Raw genomic sequence first — 16495 nt, 5'->3', positions numbered from 1 at the left:
TGCAATCGTCATAAGAAGTAACATTAAACACCAGTTATTACCAGAATACCAGACAGCAAAAATACAAGCCACATCCATAATGGTGCAAGATAATCGAGGGCCAATAACAATCACATCTATCTATTGTCCCCCTAAAAAGAAACGAGAACCTGAAACGAACGATAGCGACTTCAGTCACTTCTTTGAAAGTCTGGGAAACCGGTTCATAGTCGGTGGTGACTTAAATGCCAAAAATACACACTGGGGTTGCCGTGTTACTAATACAAGAGGGCGAAGTTTAAAAAGAACAGCCGAGAGAAATCACTTGCATGTCCTCACTACATGTGAACCAACATATTGGCCCACAGACGTCAATAGACTACCAGACCTAATAGACTTCTTTATACATAAAGGTCTACAAACCCATCACCTAGTCATCCAAAGCTGCTACGACACCTCATCAGATCACTCACCAGCCATCCTAACTATGAGTACGACTATAACCAGCTCGCTTAAGAATCCGTACCTTTACAACAAGAATACTAATTGGAACCACTTTGCAGAATATTTAACCGACAATATAAATCTCAAAGTCCCACTTAAGTCAGACATGGATATTGAGAATGCCACTATAAACATAACAAAGAGCATCCAAAAGGCAGCGTGGCTCAGCACTCCAGATTGTAAAACTCGCATAGAAGCAAGAAAACAATCAATGTCGAAATACGTAAAGCAAAAAGTCTTGGAAAAGCGGCGACTCAGACGAGTATGGCACTGTAGTCGACATCCTGCAGATAAAAGGGCCTTCAATAAAGCAGCGGCTGAGCTCAAAAAAGTTATAGCAGAAATAGAAAACAAAACAATGCAACAATACTTACAAAATTTAGCACCTTCAGTTCCATCAAAAAATGAACATTCGCTATGGAAAGCTGCCAAAATTCGTGACAAACCGCAGCATGCACAGCATCCAATTAAAACAAAAGACGGTAGTTGGGCTAAAACAGACGAAGAGAAAGCAGAAACTTATGGAAGGTTCCTGAGAGATGTGTTTGTTCCAAACGATGACTTAGGTACAGATGAAATGGATAGTGAAGTCCAATCGTTCCTTAAAACCGATCTTCAACTCAGTCCTCCCATTCAATGCTGTACACCTGCAGAGGTTCGACGATTGATCTTTGATCTAGGATTGAAAAAAGCCCCTGGTTTTGATTTAATAACCGCTGAAATACTAAGAAACCTACCAAAAAAAGCAGTAGTCTACATCACGCAATTATTTAATTCTATACTACGAAACTCATATTACCCCAGCATTTGGAAAGTGTCTCAAATAACCATGGTGCCCAAACCTGGCAAGCCACCGCATCTAACGTCATCCTACAGACCGATAAGCCTTCTCCCGGTGCTGTCCAAGATCCTGGAAAAAGTTATATCACATCGTCTTCATAAATACATAAACCAAGCTATACCAGATCACCAATTTGGATTCCGCAAAAACCATGGAACAATCGAGCAAGTCCATAGAGTGTGTGACCACATTAGGAAAGCTCTAGAATGTAAGAATTACTGCTCAGGAGTATTTCTTGATGTACAACAGGCATTCGATAAAGTGTGGCACGATGGGCTACTCTACAAGTTGAAGAAACTACTTCCGCATAACATGTATCTGCTCTTCAAATCCTACCTAGAAGACAGAACCTTTTATGTAAAAGTTAACGACGCAACCTCGAGTTTCTATAACGTTAAAGCAGGAGTTCCACAGGGGTCGGTATTGGGACCATCTCTATACTTGCTATTTACAGCTGATGTGCCAGAATCTGAAAATATCATAACAGCAACCTTCGCTGATGATACGGCCATACTAACATCTCACGAAAACTCAAACACTGCATCACACATCTTACAAACACACCTCAACAAAATTCACAAGTGGATGAAAGACTGGCGTATCAAGGCAAGTGCGGCCAAGTCAAATCACATTACCTTCACACTACGTAATGGTGACACCGCAGCTGTCAAACTTGGAGAACATACGTTACCACATAGTACAGTTGTTAAATACCTTGGATTTTACCTTGATCGAAAACAAACATGGAAATTCCACATACAAAAGAAACGTGTTGAGTTGAATTGCAAACTCAAATCCCTGGAGTGGCTACTCGGAAGGAAATCTAAACTCTCAGTGAACAACAAAGTCATGATCTACAAGGCGATCCTAAAGCCTATATGGACTTATGGAATACAGCTCTGGGGATCTGCGAGGATGTCAAATATAGAGATACTGCAGCGGTTTCAGAATAATGTGCTCAAGAAAATTGTTAATGCCCCATGGTTCACGAGAATGGATGAAATCCACGAATACTTAGAGATACCCACTGTCAGGGAAGAAATATCTAACACGACAAAGAGATACAAAGATAGAATCACACACCATGTAAACCACTATGCCCAGAACCTTAGCGAACCGCTCGATACGAGACGCCTTAGACGGCTACATATATGGGATAACCTATCACAATAAAGGCTATCCAACAATGGAAGGACAAGCCTCACTCGACATAATACCATATAAAAGAACTGCTGAAAGTCCAAGGACTGATTGCAAGTTATATAAAAAAAAAAAAAAAAAAAGGTATATTTGCTGTTCTTTGTAAAAGTGATATAATATTGTGTAGTTTGTGACATACTTCATCAGAAATCTAAAAATGGAATAAATCATTTGTTTTCCTATCTATTCAATTACCTACCTACCTTTATCTAAGCACATACAAGCATTAGTTCATTACCATTGTTTACTGTAATAGAGGCAGAACCCTTGAAGACAAACATTTGTAATAATATAACTATTATTCCACAGTAAAAACCACAAATAACTTTTCAATTACCCATTATAATTCCACCATTGGATATAGAGTGTTAGTGACATCATAACAAATATTTTGAGGGATGATTCAGAATTAATATCAAGTGGTTTTTTTTTTGATATTCACACAAGCTTCATTGACTGTTTATAATTTCATTTTTGACGAATCCTGTGGGGATATTTAGTCTTTTTGGTTTTTTAAATATTGTTACCTAATTATTCATTAAACATTAACAGCATCTTTGTAAAATAAGTAAGTACCTAGTTAGCAAGATAGCGATTAGGGAAGAACATAGATATGTTTTGAAATAAAGTAACGAGTGTTTATTTATTTTAGACATAAACATGTTTGTAACAATCTCTTGGCGCGATAAGTATCTACAAAGCCAAGTACTTTTTCAAACTAACTGTACTTTCATTAGGGAAACTAAGTACTTTATACGCCGATTGTATCAAAACTAACAACGGAATTAGTCATATTGTTCCTCTATCTCGCGACCGCAAAATGTTTACGTTAATTCTACAGGAAACACACCAATTGAAAAAATGCGCGTATCTGCAATCTAGACCGACTTCCTCCGCAAAACTTAAGTGGAATCACACATTTATATAAATAAAAGAAAGAAACTATGAATAAAACTATTTGTTACTCACCTAAAATTGGATAAAACAACGTAATACACAGGAAATATATGGGCAATAACCCAGGATTGCTCCCGACAATACGAAGCATTGTCATGGCGGATTGTATAGCTTTTTACGTTCAATTCTCTGGGTTGCGCGATATAAAACACATCGCACGGCTATTAGACCATTTTCTATTCACATATAAAACAATTGCACTGGTTATTTCTATAAATATTACACAAAATACGGGGCGGCTGACACCCAAAGCCGACCGAACAAACAATTCGACTGGGGAGTGAGTGTTGCCAGTTCCGACTAAAGGTTTACCACAATCTATCTTGTTTTTCAGGATAATCAAAATACAAGCAAATACTAAAACATGTTTGAGTAACATCTATCACCATGTTGGCTTGTTTGTCTTATGCAAGGTAAATATTAAATTGTTTTTTTTTTCTGAGAATTTATTGAGGAAAAATACGACCATTATATGGCAACATTGATAATAAATCATAGACAATATTCTTATTTTTTCAATATCATAGACAAAAAGTGAAACTTTTCTACATATAATTTTACGTAGCCATGAAACGAACAGTCCATGCGGGTGTGGTATTTTAATTTGTTGCCAGTTCATAATCACTTTTAATATTTTTTTATATAAACGGGTCATCAAGAGAATAATAAACTAAGAACAAGACGTCTAGTAAACCGATATATTTATTGAATCTATAAAATATTAATTTTGACATAGATAATTTTATATTTATGAATTTGCATAGAAACAGACGTAGGGTAATCATGACCAATTATGGCAACATTAATTGTTTATTGACAAGTTGAATGACAGACGGCGGGGTCTTACTCGATTGATGGCAGCTAATTTACAAGAATAAATGAATCGTTACCAAGATTATTTCCGCTTTTATCAGTAATCGAAGTGAAAATGTGGTTGAAAAGTGCAGTTTAAGTTATAAACGCACGTTTCTGACGTGCGTATTGTGGTAGAAAATGTATATTCGTAGCACGCTAGGAGCCATTTTTGCTATATTTATTTTATGCGTTCATTGTGATAATGCAGCTAATTACAACGAAATTACGAGGATTTACGGTGAGTTTTCTCTGTTTACTTATTCTATGTAATAGATGTAATAATCCTGAAGCATGGTTTTGCGTGATAGACATATGTATTTATCTTTCTTGTCGGATATAAACTTCCAATCTTTCGAACCTACATCATCGTCGTGTGGAGGAAAAAACATAGGTAATGTCATATTTTTGTTTATTTGTAAACAATAAACCAATTACAATAGCTAGTGTTGATGTCTTTTGTGAACTAAGTTGATAAATCTATTGAGCAATGAGCACCAACTTAGTACTGTGGGCCACATGTACTTGTACTGACTGTGTAATATGAATTTAAAACATATAAATAAATAAAAGAAATAACCCAGTTTTAATTATCTGTCATAGATTACAATATCATACTGAGATTTATTTACTATACTGAATACTAATTATCATAAATTTGTGATTTAAATTACTCACCTAAGTACCTATCTGATAAACAAAATCTGTAGATTTATAATGCTAATAATTAAAACTATGAGTGGTAATACTTGCCAGTAATTATCTTTAAGGAAGAATTTGTTTTATGTTTAGGTTATCTAATATAACTATTTTATTGTACACAAACATTTATAAAATAAATGCCCATCCATATGAGAGAGGCTCTCTCTCATCATCACATCACCAATTTAAGAGCCACATTCTTGTCGCTGTAGCATTCTCTATGTTACTTTTTAGGAAAAAATCTAATATTCCCTCTTGTCTTCTGCCTCGCAGTACTCTGACGCGAGTGGGATAGCGCCCAGAGTATTCTATTTCAAAGCTCTACCAGGACTCCTGTCCTCCGCCTCTGAATAGTACTGACAGTTACTGCTGCCCTCTGTCTGTGTGACTCTCTATCTTACCCATTTTGATAAAGGCTTCTGTTTCACCATTTTCTGATACATAAACTCACGCCTATTTCCTACTGGGGTAAGCAGGGACTGGAATTCCGTTTGCTTTCATTTTGACACACTTCTCTCGCTACCTCCACATTCATGAATCATTTTATTAACACACAAGCCAGTTCAGAGTAGATCATACTGAACCTTTTAAGGACATCTCCAATTGGTCAATGTATGTCCTTCTAGGTCTTTCTCTGCCAGTCATACCACCAACCTTTGCTTTATATACTGCTGATAAGTGTCTGATAACCTTTCTAGAACTTTCCTGACAGAAGACTATACAAAAGCAATTGGGCAAAGAGGTCCTGTCTATCTTATATCTTTCTCTAAAGAGCTAAAATGAGTAAACATGTAAATAGTTGTTACATGAGCCAAGTCAGGGGCCTTAGGGCAGCTCAGTAATAACCCTGACGCCAGGGTTGCTGAGGTTGGTCATCCACTAGACAACCCGCTCGATAGACCAAGGAGAAGAATGAGTAATTAACTTATCTTAAGGAAAGATGGTCAAATACCTGTTACTATTTAAACCTACATAATACAAAAGATACATTATAGTTAGTGGTATAGTACCCAACAGTGTTCAAAGCGTCATTACAAGAAACTAGAAAAAAAAAACTATTACTTGATATATAAATGAACAGTTACAAAGTAACAGTATTTGACATATTAACTAATGTTTTTAAATGTTTACTCGGGTCTCAAAGATAATCCCTAATGCATTCTTAAGTGTATTTGTGTTATCTATAATTGTTTAGTTGTAATTTGTGTATTGTGCGAGGTTAGTGGGTGCTATCTCTGTCCCTTTCCATCAAACTATTTCTAACACCATGTTAAATAGGATAGATATAATGTAAACTCACACATATTTCCCTCCCAACTGGGCACCTTCAGGCCTGTTGTCTTAAATGTTGTACCGGGTGAGAGCCTTCAGTGCTCCCCATTTGTCTGGCCAAGTAGTTAATGCCATCTGTGGCAAATCTACATTAAGTCACGTCACAAAAAAATATTTTTTATTATTAATTATGTATGTATGTATGTACTAAAGAGGTTGCTCTGTAATTCTTAAGACCTGAGCGGTATTATACTTTCTCCTTACATAATAAGCAAGCAATGTTAGATTGTATAACTTTATGATGGTGAAGTAAAACTAAAAACTGACTTTCATCTCTGATGGCCACTTTATAGTGTTTATGGAATATAATTTAAAAACATCTGGATTTAAATATCTCTATATAAAGAATGCCCAATATAAGGTGATTTTGTTGGTGTTCTTAGCAGTATATTAAGATATGATAAGATATTTATTGCATTCCTGATGTTTTAAAAGTAGAGGAAAGTACAAACAGGGACCCGATAAGGGCACTACAACAATAACTTGAAATTATACACAATGAAAATAGAAAACCAAGAATAAAGATAATAAAGATTAAGTTAAAAAAAAAATACGTACATTTACAATAATCAGTTCCTATAAGATTCGTTAAAAACTCCTGTAGCATATAGAAAAAAAAATAGAAAAAAAGGAAATAAAAAAGCAAAGGTATTAAAGCGAAAGTTGTCGGTAGGGCTGGCAGAGGAAGACCTAGAAGGACGTACATTGACCAAATTGGAGATGTCCTTAGAAAAGGTTAGAGTAATCGAGTCGTCAGTCAGTCGTCGATACTTTTCAGTACCGTGGATATGTCATGAGGTCACGTGTGCGAAGGATGTAATATACGATCCCGACGACCGGATTACTTTAGCTATAGAGGCGGCCAATCAGCTGGCGACAACAAACACTTCAGAACCCCGATACAGACACTGCAGGCGTGGTCGACGATTTCCCTCAGCGCTTATCGCTATCGACCCACTAGGGTCGATTCTTTCAAATATTATCCTCTCAGACGCCCTGAGCCGAGGTTCGCGCCCAACTGGGCACCCTTAGGCCTTATGTCTTAAATTTTGTACCGGGTGAGAGCCGTCAGCGCTTCCCATTTGTCCGGCCAAGTAGTTAATGCCATTTGCGGCAAATCTACATTAAGTAATGTCAAAAAAAGAGCTTGTCACTTCTCATCATACGGTTATAAAGATCTTAGAACTTCGTCAATCAATATATCAACCGTGGCTGAGAGTATTCTGATTACTTGTGACTCTGCTCTTCCCACAAGGATTTTCAGGCGTGAAGTTTATACTATGTAAAACCGTGGATAATGTTAACTGTAAATCGTCTATAACAACCATAATGTGCAGATGTTATGGACATGATTTCTCATTCACTTTCCCAATCGAGAAGGCGTAATCAACTGTATCGAAAGCATTGGTTGAGAATCGATAAATGGGTCTTCTTTTTTATCGATTATATATCGGATTTAACATCTTTTTTTTATTTTTACCTTTGATGGGTTTCGCCCAGAAGGTGCCTGTTCACTCTGGCCTTGAAAGCATCCGGTTTATATGCATTCGGAAATACAGAAGGCGGCAGAGAATTCAAAAAAAGAAAACAAGAAAAAAGAAAGCAGTGCGCATAATGACATCTGTAAAATTATAACCGCAATAAATATTTTAATACATGATATAAAGATGTGTATGTAGAGGACAATTTAGTGTTTCCCTTTATCTTGGTAACATACTTTTTGCAGGGGCATTCCATGTGACAGAGTGGCCCTTATCGTCGGAGACAGCATCTCTGTCACAGATTTTTGCGAAAACCAATCAAACTACGTTAATCACTAATCGAGGAACCGATTAGTATTTTGAGTATAATAAGATAACTATATTTTTGGACAGTGGAAACATTAAATAAAATTCTAAAATATATAACTTCTTAGAACGAAGGACAGATCATTGTCTATAAAAAAGAAGAACGATCCAAATAATGTTTTTTTTTTTATATACCTGTATTGGGCTGGTTTTCCCTTCGCGGGTTGGATGGTCAGACAGGCAGTCGCTTCTGTAAAACACCGGACCTGTCAATACAGGGTGTTAGTGACATCGCAACGAAAACTTTGAGGGATGATTCGGACCACGATTCTGAGTTGACATCAAGTGGAATTTTCCTTCGCAAAAGTATGGAACTGAAAATAATTAAAAAAAAATACTTAAAAAAGAACTAAAAAGAAATCATGAATTTTGCGACGGACAAATCCATACAACATACATAAACAGCCTATATACGTCACACTGCTGGGCACAGGCCTCCCCTCAATCAACCGGAGGGGGTATGGAGCATACTCCACCACGCTGCTCCAATGCGGGTTGATGGAGGTGTTTTTACGGCTAATACCCGGGACCAACGGTTTAACGTGCTCTCCAAAGCACGGAATTATCTTAATTTTTCGGACAATCAGGTGATTCAAGCCTGAAAAGTCCTTACCAAACAAAGGACAGTCTCACAAAGTGATTTCGACAATGTCCCCATCGGGAACCAAACCCGGACCTCCAGATCGTGAGCCTAACGCTCTAACCACGAGACCACGGAGGCTGTTACGGAAAAATCCACTTGATATTAACTCAGAATCGTGGTAACATACTTTTAGTCTGAATCATCCCCCTCAGTATTCATTACGATGTCACTAACACCCTGTATGTATTTAGAAGAAACAGTCGACAGTTCCACACGGAAGATTATCCTCGCGTAACACCGTGTGTCGAGTGAGGTGACTCATAATTGATCTGACCTTCTGCCCGTATTGTCGCTTTTTATAGTCTGTTTACGTGTTGGACGCGGTATAGATATCAGACGGTCCTTTACACTTATTACTTACCTTACCTATCATACAACCAGCCTCCGTGGTCTATTGGTTTGAGCGTTAGGCTCACTATCTGGAGGTCCAGTTTCGATTCCTGATGACGAAAATGTCGAAATCACTTTGTGAGACGGTTGTTTGGTAAGGACAAAGGCTTGAATTAACTGATTGTCCGAAAGATTAAGATGATTCCGTGCAGACGGCGCATTAAGCCATTGATCACCTATTAGCCGAAAAACACCTTCACCAACCCGCAGTGGTGCAGCGTGGTGGAGTATACTCTATATCCCCTCAGATTGATTGAGGGGAAGTCTGTCAGAGATCACGGAATTACATTTACTACGAACCTGACATCACCTTCGTTTCCTTCACTCTTATCAAAGACTTTATACACACACGCCGGCTTAGAGTACCCTCTGTTTAGTTTTAGAACTTCTTCTATCGTGTGGGTTGTGAGGTGAATTACCAACCTCATCAACCCTGGTGTCAGGGTTACTATTGAGCCGCCAAAGGGCCCTGACATGACTCGTTAACGACTACGTACTTACATCAGTAAGTAGTAACCGGGACCAACGGCTCAACGTACCTTCCGAAGCACGGATCGTCTTACTTTCGGTAAGTCAGGTGATCTGTAATGTCCTAACCAAACTAGGGACCACAAAGTAATTTTTGTGATATGTATGACCCAGGACTTTCTGATCGTGAGCCCAACGCTCAACCACTGGACCACGGAGGCCGGTAGTAGAAGTTTTTGAACATAAATATGGTCATTCTACAGCCACTGTGGTCTTGTGGTACAGTCACGAGCATTAATATGTATACACTTTGGTACCATGTCACATTAACTTTTTTGACAAATTGAACGGTAAGTCTCACTAAATGTCAAATATGTTAGTGCGACAGAGTCCTAGGGCACATTATATTGCTCATGACTGTACACCGGCTTGCTTCTCAAACGGAGAGCGCCAGTTCGAACCCCGGCACTGGACTTCCATCAATGAGTTACTAATTTATCTTAAGTGCAGTTTTCACTAACACAGTTGCCTCGACCTTTATAGAAGGCGATACGGTTCACCGTCTATGACGTTGGTCTAACGGAGCTTCGTGACAAGCTCGGTGAGGTGTGGGTACTTAGTTCATCTTGCGATGGATGTACTTCTGACTACCCCAATTAGGTCGTATCGTAGGTTAAGTCGTATATCATCATCATCATCATCAGCCCATTAACGTCCCCGCTGCTGGGGCACGGGCCTTCCCTATGGATGGATAGGGAGATCGGGCCTTAAACCATCACGCGAGCCCAGTGTGGATTGATGGTTATTAACGACTGCTAATGCAGCCGGGACCAACGGCTTAACGTGCCTTCCGAAGCACGGAGGAGTTCGAGATGATTTTTTTTTGTGGTCACCCATCCTATGACCGGCCTTTGCGAAAGTTGCTTAACTTCAACAATCGCAGACCGAGCGCGTTTGCCGCTGCGCTACCGAGCTCCTCGAAAAGAAGCTGCAAGAAAAACCTCGGCACACGGCCCTAGACGTTCTTTAAAAAAAGAAACAACAGCCATGATGAGAAGGTTACCTGTCCATCTCAGGCTTTTACGCCAATCATGTTAGACACGGCTAATTTCCATAACACGCCCGAAATGGCATTGGTAATTTCGAGTTATTGTTTATAAAGAACCACATCTAGAGCGAATGTACATTTTGAGGGAAACTTACTCAAACTCATAACATAACATAAACAGCCTATATACGTCCCACTGCTGGGCACAGGCCTCCCCTCACAGGGGGTATGGAGCATACTCCACCACGCTGCTCCAATGTGGGTTGGTGGAGGTGTTTTTACGGCTAATAGCCGGGACCAACGGCTTAACGTGCCCTCCGAAGCACGGAATCATCTTACTTTTTTGGACAATTAGGTGATTCAAGCCTGAAAAGTCCTTACCAAACAAAGGACAATCTTACAAAGTGATTTCGACAATGTCCCCATCGGGAATCGAACCCGGACCTCCAGATCGTGAGCCTGACGCTCTAACCACTAGACTACGGAGGCTGTCCACTCAAACTCAAAAATGTCTTTATTCAGTCGGTAACATAGTTACACTTTGTTCCGAACCTCAAAAGGAAAAGCGGAACTCTTATACGATCGTGAATAGAAGCTTGATTTTTTACCCGATTGCAGCGAAACAAAAGGAGGGTTATGTGTTTGACAGCTATCTATGATGTATGCATGTCTGTCCCAATGTTCATACATGCATACATAAACTTTTCTTCCCATTGGGGTTAGCCGAGACTATGGAGTTCCATTTGCTTTGATCCTGACACACTTCTCTTGCTTCCTCCATTCATCAATCGTTTCATACACGCACGTTGGGTCAGAGTAGATCGTACTAAATCTTAATCTCATAAGTATGAACGGCCTCCGTGGTCCAGTGGTTGAGCGTTGGGCTCACGATCCGGAAGCCCCGGGTTCGAATCCCAGTGGGGATAAATCACAAAAATGACTTTGTGATCCCTGGTTTGGTTAGGACATTACAGGCTGATCACCTGATTGTCCAAAAAGTTAGATGATCCGTGCTTCGGAAGGCACGTTAAGCCGTTGGTCCCGGTTACTACTTACTGATGTAAGTAAGTAGTCGTTACATGAGTCATGTCAGGGGCCTTTGGCGGCTTAATAATAACCCTGACACCAGGGTTGATGGGGTTGGTAATTAACCTCACAACCCGCACGATAGAAGAAGAAGAAGGGATATTATTTTGCTTTTAGTAGGTAATCTTCATTAGACACATACACATAAACATAAACAGCCTATATAGTCTATATACGTTCCACTGCTGGGCACAACAGGCCTCCTCTCAATCAACCGGAGGGGGTATGGAGCATCTTCATTAGTCTTCAGTTATTTTCATTTTCTTCTTTCCATGATGCTACCAGAATGGTAGACTTTTCTAAAGTTCCAATCGTGATCGAATGACCTGTCCTGTCGCAACTTCTTTCAATGCTATTGTTTTTATAATCCACCATAACGGCTTTAGACTACCGTAAAATTGGCTCAAGATATTTTTTCGTGTCTTTCATCATTTTGCTGGTGGACGTTCAGGTACAGTCATGAATAATATAATGTACCCACTTTAGAACTTTGTAGCACTAACATATTTGACATTTAGTGAGACTTACGGTACAGTTTGTCAAAAAAGTTAATGTGACATGGTACCAAAGTGTATGTACATATTTATGCTCGTGGCCGTACCGTGGCGAATAAGGGAGCGTTTTATGCTTGGTGAGTAGGTATGTGTCAGAGGCGAAATTTTTTATTTTCAAATTAAAATTTATAATTAGAATCCATATTAGTTGGACAAGGGACACCAGCTCACGCGGCGCAAATTATATCGAGGGCTTCGACCAATAGACGCAGAATGATATCTACTTCGATAGACGTCGAACGGTTTATGGCTTATGGTTGGGCTTATAGTCGCCTGGAAGAAATCGCTTCACGCGATGAGGCCGCCATTTGCATTGTACCTAGTTAAGTCTCTTTTATTTTCTGAACCTTTGTGCGTGTATGAAACGTGATAATTACCTATTTTCTCATTGCTGGTACATAATTATTCAAAAATGTTGCTTGATATTTGGATCAGATACGTATAGAATTATGTTGGTATAAATGTTGATTCTCTTTATTTTGATCAGAATAATATTGGGTGGAAGATGTGTTGTGCCTGGGTGTAATAACAAGGGTCATCATTTATACCCAAAAACGCATAAATGATGCATATGTCTGTTATCCCTGTAACTAGAAAGTTAAACGAAGGAAAACTGTACAGTGCCATCTTATTTTTTTTTGGAAACGTCATCACCAGCCCACTAAACGTCCCCACTGCTGGGGCACGGGCCTTCCCTATGGATGGATAAGGAGATTGTGTTATTTGTAAACCGTCCCAATGTTGATAAACAAATCACTTAACCCTAAAATGGCCGTCATAAATACAATAAAACCTTGTAACACACAGTTTCACCATAAAGGAAACGGAATGTTTAGAAATCTCGACTCGGAAGTACCAAGCACAAACAATGAACTGTAGTACCGTTTTATTAACATACTTTATACCACATTGAACTTTGAAAGGTAGAAGTGAGTTCCAATTACTTTTATCAATCCTTACACCCGTGTCGTAGGGCTAGCAGACAGACACACGCACACACACACACACACACACACACATGTGCGCACACCAATTTATACACACGCACACACAGAATGCTATAAAACTTTACGTACATTTATTAATTAATACCTAAAAGATTCGTTAACAACCTCCTGCAGCATATTGAACGATATTTCGATTAAGTATTTTTTTAACGTCATCTAGACAAATACATCTATTTTTTTCAACAGCCTCCGTGGTCTAGTGGTTAGAGCGTTGGGCTTACGATCTGGAGGTCCGGGTTCGATTCCCAATGGCTGTCTTTTGTTTGGTAAGGACATTGCAGGCTTGAATCACCTGATTGTCCGAAAAAGTAAGATTATTCTGTGCTTTTGAAGGCACGCTAAGCCGTTGGCCTCGTACTAGCCAAAACACCTCCACCAACCCGCAGTGAGACAGCGTGGTGGAGTATGCTCCATACTCCCTCCGATTGATTGAGGGGAGGCCTGCGCCCAGTGGGACGTGATAGGCTGTTTATGTTTCATGTGCTTGTGTATTTTTTTCAATTTCAGTTATGAATTTAGGTAATTTATCGTATATTCTAACGGACATAGAGCGAGGGCCGGAGTCTACAAATTGTTAAATGGGAAAGGAGTTTATCACATATTATGATTTAAGGTTTAATATACTTTATTTCTCAAAAGAATACATTTGATTCGCTTACTGAGAAACAATAAATTTCATAATATAGTAGTTCAAACAAGGTTCACCATAAGGTTCATCATATCCAGCTTACGACACCGTATCAACCAACAGTGGCTGCAAGTTGTCTTTGATTGCTTGTGGCTCTGCCCACCCCAATAGGGATTACGGGCGTGAGTTTATGTATGTATGTAGTTTAAACAAACATTAGAATTGGACTAAGGTAGGTAGGAACTTAAATAACATTCCGAGACTTACTCTACTAATAAGTAGATATAAATAATAATATAACAATAAAAAAGTTTATTTAGGTAAAATCTACGACACACATATACGTTTACAACATTAAAATATACACACATAACATTAATATTTAGTTGGAAAACATAAAGGTATATTGGTGCCGCAGTTCACCAAAAAAGGCCAGGGTTCAGTGAAAGTTTACCCAGAGGGCAACACTGATTTTCAAAAAGTAGGTATCAGTGTTCTATATTTCGAAACCATCTCGTCGTCTACTATGTTCGAAAGTAAACTAACTATGCAGATCTATTAATAAACGATTCGCTATCAGCAGACAAACATAGGTAGAAATTGGCAGAGCTGATAAGAGCAATAACTATTGTGATGTGGTCATCATTCATGCGATAGCGTGTTGTTGACACAAGATGTTGTATTGCTTCGGAAATTCCCTAGGGAGGAACAGAAGTTCCTAAGAAGAAGAATCTTCTTATCGTGTGGGTTGTGAGGTGGAATACCAACCTCATCAACCCTGGTGTCAGGGTTATTAAAACACACTTTGCTTAAACTTATGTATAAGTCATCATCATCATCATCAGCCCATAAACGTCCCCACTGCTGGGGCACGGGCCTTCCCTATGGATGGATAGGGAGATCGGGCCTTAAACCATCACGCGGGCCCAGTGCGGATTGATGGTTATTAACGACTGCTAATGCAGCCGGGACCAACGGCTTAACGTGCCTTCCGAAGCACGGAGGAGCTCGAGATGAAAACGTTTTTTTTTGTGGTCACCCATCCTATGACCGTTATGTATAAATAAGTCATCATAAACAGCCTATATACGTCCCACTGCTGGGCACAGGCCTCCCCTCAATCAACCGGAGGGTGTATGGAGCATACTCCACCACGCTGCTCCACTGCGGGTTGGTGGAGGTGTTTTTACGGCTAATAGCCGGGACCAACGGCTTAACGTGCCCTCCGAAGCACGGAATCATCTTACTTTTTCGGACAATCAGGTGATTCAAGCCTGAAAAGTCCTTACCAAACAAAGGACAGTCTCACAAAGTGATTTCGACAATGTCCCCATCGGGAATCGAACCCGGACCTCCAGATCATGAGCCTAACGCTCTAACCACTAGACCACGGAGGCTGTTAATGTATAAGTAAAAGTATATAATTCTTTCAGCTGCTTATCATTCTGGCCAGATGCAGACTTGTATTGGCTGCCCTCGGCCGTAAAGTACCAGCCCCCTACTCTATTTTTTTTATTTTACAGTTGGTAGAACGCTTGCCTCTCACTTTGAGATCGCAGGTTCGAATCCAGCACAGGCCTAAACCAATGATTGTCGATTGTTTTTTGAATTCATGTTTGGATCATAAATGCTTAATCACGTGCTCAGCGTACGAGGAAACCCACATTCCCGAGAAATGCATTTTCGGAGGTACGTGATCTAACCTGTATTGGGTTAGTATTCCCTTCGCGGGATGGAAGGTCAGAGAGGCAGTCGCTTTTGTAAAAAACCGAACCTGTCAAAACTTCAGTCTAAAACGTTTATGCAAGGGAGCGCGGGCGGATTGTGTGTCTCGCTCGCACGCACGCGTTGAGAGCGAGATTTTTGTATGAAGTATCCGGGCTAATAGAAAGCTAGGTGATGTGTGGGTACTAGGCAAGCTTATGTTATATCTCCGGGTAGCGGCTAAGTTAAGCTCTATTTGTCTCCAAAATGTTTGTTGTCAAAACCGGACCTGTCATATCTTCAGGTCGGGTAAGCGGACCTTGTGAAAAACGGGATAATGCTAGGGAGATGATGAGTTCGCATCCCGGTACCGGTCTTGCACCAATGAGTTCTTAATGTATCTTAAGTGCAGTATTCACTAACACGGTGGCTCGACCATTATAGACGATACGGGTCACCACCTATCACGTTAGTCTAACAGAAAGCTCGGCTTATTTGGGGTAGTACCCAGTACCCACAACTGGGTACATAGTTCATCTTGCGATGGATGTACCTGTGACTACCCCAAATATATGAATAATGTTAATGTTCCAAATTCAAAAATGTAATTAAATTAAACTCGTGTTTTGTTGAACAAAAAAGATCGGAAGTGTGTCTTTTTTTGTTCAGATGATTATTTTGAGAACTGTATCCTATTATAACCTGACCTGTTCCCGGTAATGCAGGGAAACTTACGCCCCAATAGATTTGTGA

General features: G+C 39.6%; 2 protein-coding genes across 3 annotated transcripts in view; one reads left to right on the top strand and one right to left on the bottom strand.

The window, feature by feature from the left end:
• Positions 1 to 3744, bottom strand: part of LOC126377814 (tyrosine-protein phosphatase 69D) — a 38256-nt gene extending 34512 nt beyond the window's left edge. The window contains exon 1 of the mRNA XM_050025685.1: positions 3494 to 3744. Coding sequence (XP_049881642.1) covers positions 3494 to 3578 — 85 coding nt within the window. The 5' untranslated portion in view covers positions 3579 to 3744. The remainder of the gene's footprint in view (positions 1 to 3493) is intronic.
• Positions 3745 to 4316: 572 nt separating this feature from the next.
• LOC126377807 (uncharacterized) overlaps positions 4317 to 16495 on the top strand; it is a 57433-nt gene continuing 45254 nt past the window's right edge. For both annotated transcript variants that reach the window (XR_007567996.1, XM_050025670.1), the window contains exon 1: positions 4317 to 4574. Coding sequence is in view for 1 of the 2 variants with exons in the window: in XM_050025670.1 (XP_049881627.1) it covers positions 4475 to 4574 (100 nt within the window). In the remaining variant the exon portion in view is untranslated. The remainder of the gene's footprint in view (positions 4575 to 16495) is intronic.

This window comes from Pectinophora gossypiella, chromosome 24 (genome assembly GCF_024362695.1).
Source record: "Pectinophora gossypiella chromosome 24, ilPecGoss1.1, whole genome shotgun sequence".
Lineage (NCBI taxonomy): Eukaryota > Metazoa > Arthropoda > Insecta > Lepidoptera > Gelechiidae > Pectinophora > Pectinophora gossypiella.
The sequence above is the reverse complement of the archived record's forward strand: the minus strand, read 5'-3'. Positions and strand labels throughout refer to the sequence as shown.